General features: G+C 47.4%; 1 protein-coding gene across 1 annotated transcript in view; it reads right to left on the bottom strand.

Moving 5' to 3' along the window:
• Positions 1-1,913, bottom strand: part of LOC101657797 (kinesin-like protein KIF28P) — an 85,551-nt gene that overhangs the window by 36,602 nt on the left and 47,036 nt on the right. The window contains exons 11-12 of the mRNA XM_004700175.2: positions 1,662-1,752; positions 319-373 (exon numbers count right to left, since the gene is read on the bottom strand). Of these exons, the coding sequence (XP_004700232.2) occupies positions 319-373; positions 1,662-1,752 (146 nt within the window). The remainder of the gene's footprint in view (positions 1-318; positions 374-1,661; positions 1,753-1,913) is intronic.

A 1,913-nucleotide genomic window follows, 5' to 3' on the forward strand; every position in this document is an offset into this window, starting at 1 on the left:
CTCTTCATTTACTGGCCAGATCTTCATGTATCTCCTTTTGAGGATATTACAGACACAGTCTAGCAGATGACTCTCCCTCTACTGCCAGGGGCCAAGGAAACATAAAGAGGCTACAGAGAATGAATTTCCATTAGAGGCCCTTCCCAGAAGCATTAGAGGGGGTCATTGAAGAAGGCTGGTAACCTTTTTACTCTTGCCTGTCAAGTGTATTTGTGATCTGGTCTGACAACCACTAAGTGTGACCCCTAAGAAGCTCCTCAGCCTTCATAGCTACAATGCGCTATGCTTGGACAAGGGTGTGGATTCATAGAAGCTTACCCGAGGCCTCGTAGAGTGATGGCATTTGAAGCAGCCTGACCAGCTGCACATGAACCTGTAAAGAATTGGAATCATGTTAAGTGCTGACGTGGAATGACTTGGTATGGCTTTTCTATCCATGTCTGTGGAACTCCCACCAAATGGCTAAGTGCCACCATACAAAGACATGCGTGGCAATGTAAGAGAAGGAATAAGTAGACTGTCATTCTGCTAGATAGAGAGGTGAGCTATCTCAGAGCTGGGAGAGAGAGAGAATCTATGACCAACAAGAAATAAGAGCCACCAGCGGAGCGGATGTAACCTCCGTCCCTGAAGCCGTCTCTTCAGAGATACCAGAGGCTGCAGGACTGAGATCATGAGAAAGAGCAGAGGAGCCGCACCAAGACCTAAGGCCGTGTGGATGACTTCCTGGCCCATGGAGCAAGGAAGAGGCCACAGAGCTATGTAGTTGAGAGAGCGAGAACCAGAGAGAGACATGCCCGGCAGTATTGCTGAGAAGAGGTGTTTGGGACAAAAGACCATTTTATAACCTGTAAGGCCATCATCATGAGTATTATCTATGAGTTGTGTGTAGCCATTGCAACAAACTGTCAAACTCAGCAGAGGAGTGCTGTGGGGAGGATAGTTGATATCAGAATAGGGTAAAGAAGGTCTGCCATCTGCCTTATGGTAATTGACCTTGAGCTGGTGTGGAGTTGGAGTCCCCTCCTCCTTTGTGTGGCCGCAGGAGGTCAAGCAAGTCAATGGATTTTCAAAGGGTTGTTTTTTTTGTTTTTGTTGTTTAAGGATTTGACCTTATTAATATGCTTGATATTTTGGAATTATTATTTTCTCTCCAATAGGATCATGTGAGGACATTTTCCCATTGAAATTTTTAATCAGAAAATAGGTACTTGGACATCATCTTACTTTCGGGATAATTGCTTCCTTGGCTGCCCTTTTTATGGGATGCCTAACTTTCAAGGTCTGCCTGCTTCGTGTAGCTTGTGGAAGAAGATGTTGAGTCTGGGGCTTAGAACACAGCTGCAGCGACAGGAAAGGTAGTGTTCTTTAAGGCGGTCTGTCTAGTGACTTACCCTGTGGTGAGTTTAGAAAACATCAAGGCCAGTCCTTCTGGGCAGGCTGTCCCTCGCTCCCAGCACCCCCTGCTGTCCTTCTGAGAGCCCATGGGTCTTGGGTTTGCACAGTGGCTAGGGTGAAGACAGCCAGCTGCTGCTACAAGACTGAAGGCTGTATTCCAGTGCATTCGGTGTTTATTTTGCTCAAGAAGCAATTCAAAGACTGACCCCTCCACAGAAACCACAGAAATGGAACAAGAAACGCAGCAGGGTGGGAGTCAGTACCAGGGCGAATGAAGTACTTGAGCACTCCAGTGAGCTGGGGGTCCTCGTTGACATTGAGGAGGTGAGGAAAGGTCTTCATCATGTGCTGCTCCTGCAGAAAAACCAAGAGGCCTAGCACACTGAAGAGAATAATGCTCTTCCTTTCTACCCATGTCTCTTACCCAGCTCTTCCACTACTAGAGTGATTCAGAAGAGGAATGCTGTGGGGCCGGGGTCACCCTGTGTTCAAGGGTGAGAACCTGCTAGCAGGTT

This window comes from Echinops telfairi, unplaced genomic scaffold (genome assembly GCF_000313985.2).
Source record: "Echinops telfairi isolate 266 unplaced genomic scaffold, ASM31398v2 ScPeMD7_7424;HRSCAF=8462, whole genome shotgun sequence".
Taxonomy (NCBI): domain Eukaryota; kingdom Metazoa; phylum Chordata; class Mammalia; order Afrosoricida; family Tenrecidae; genus Echinops; species Echinops telfairi.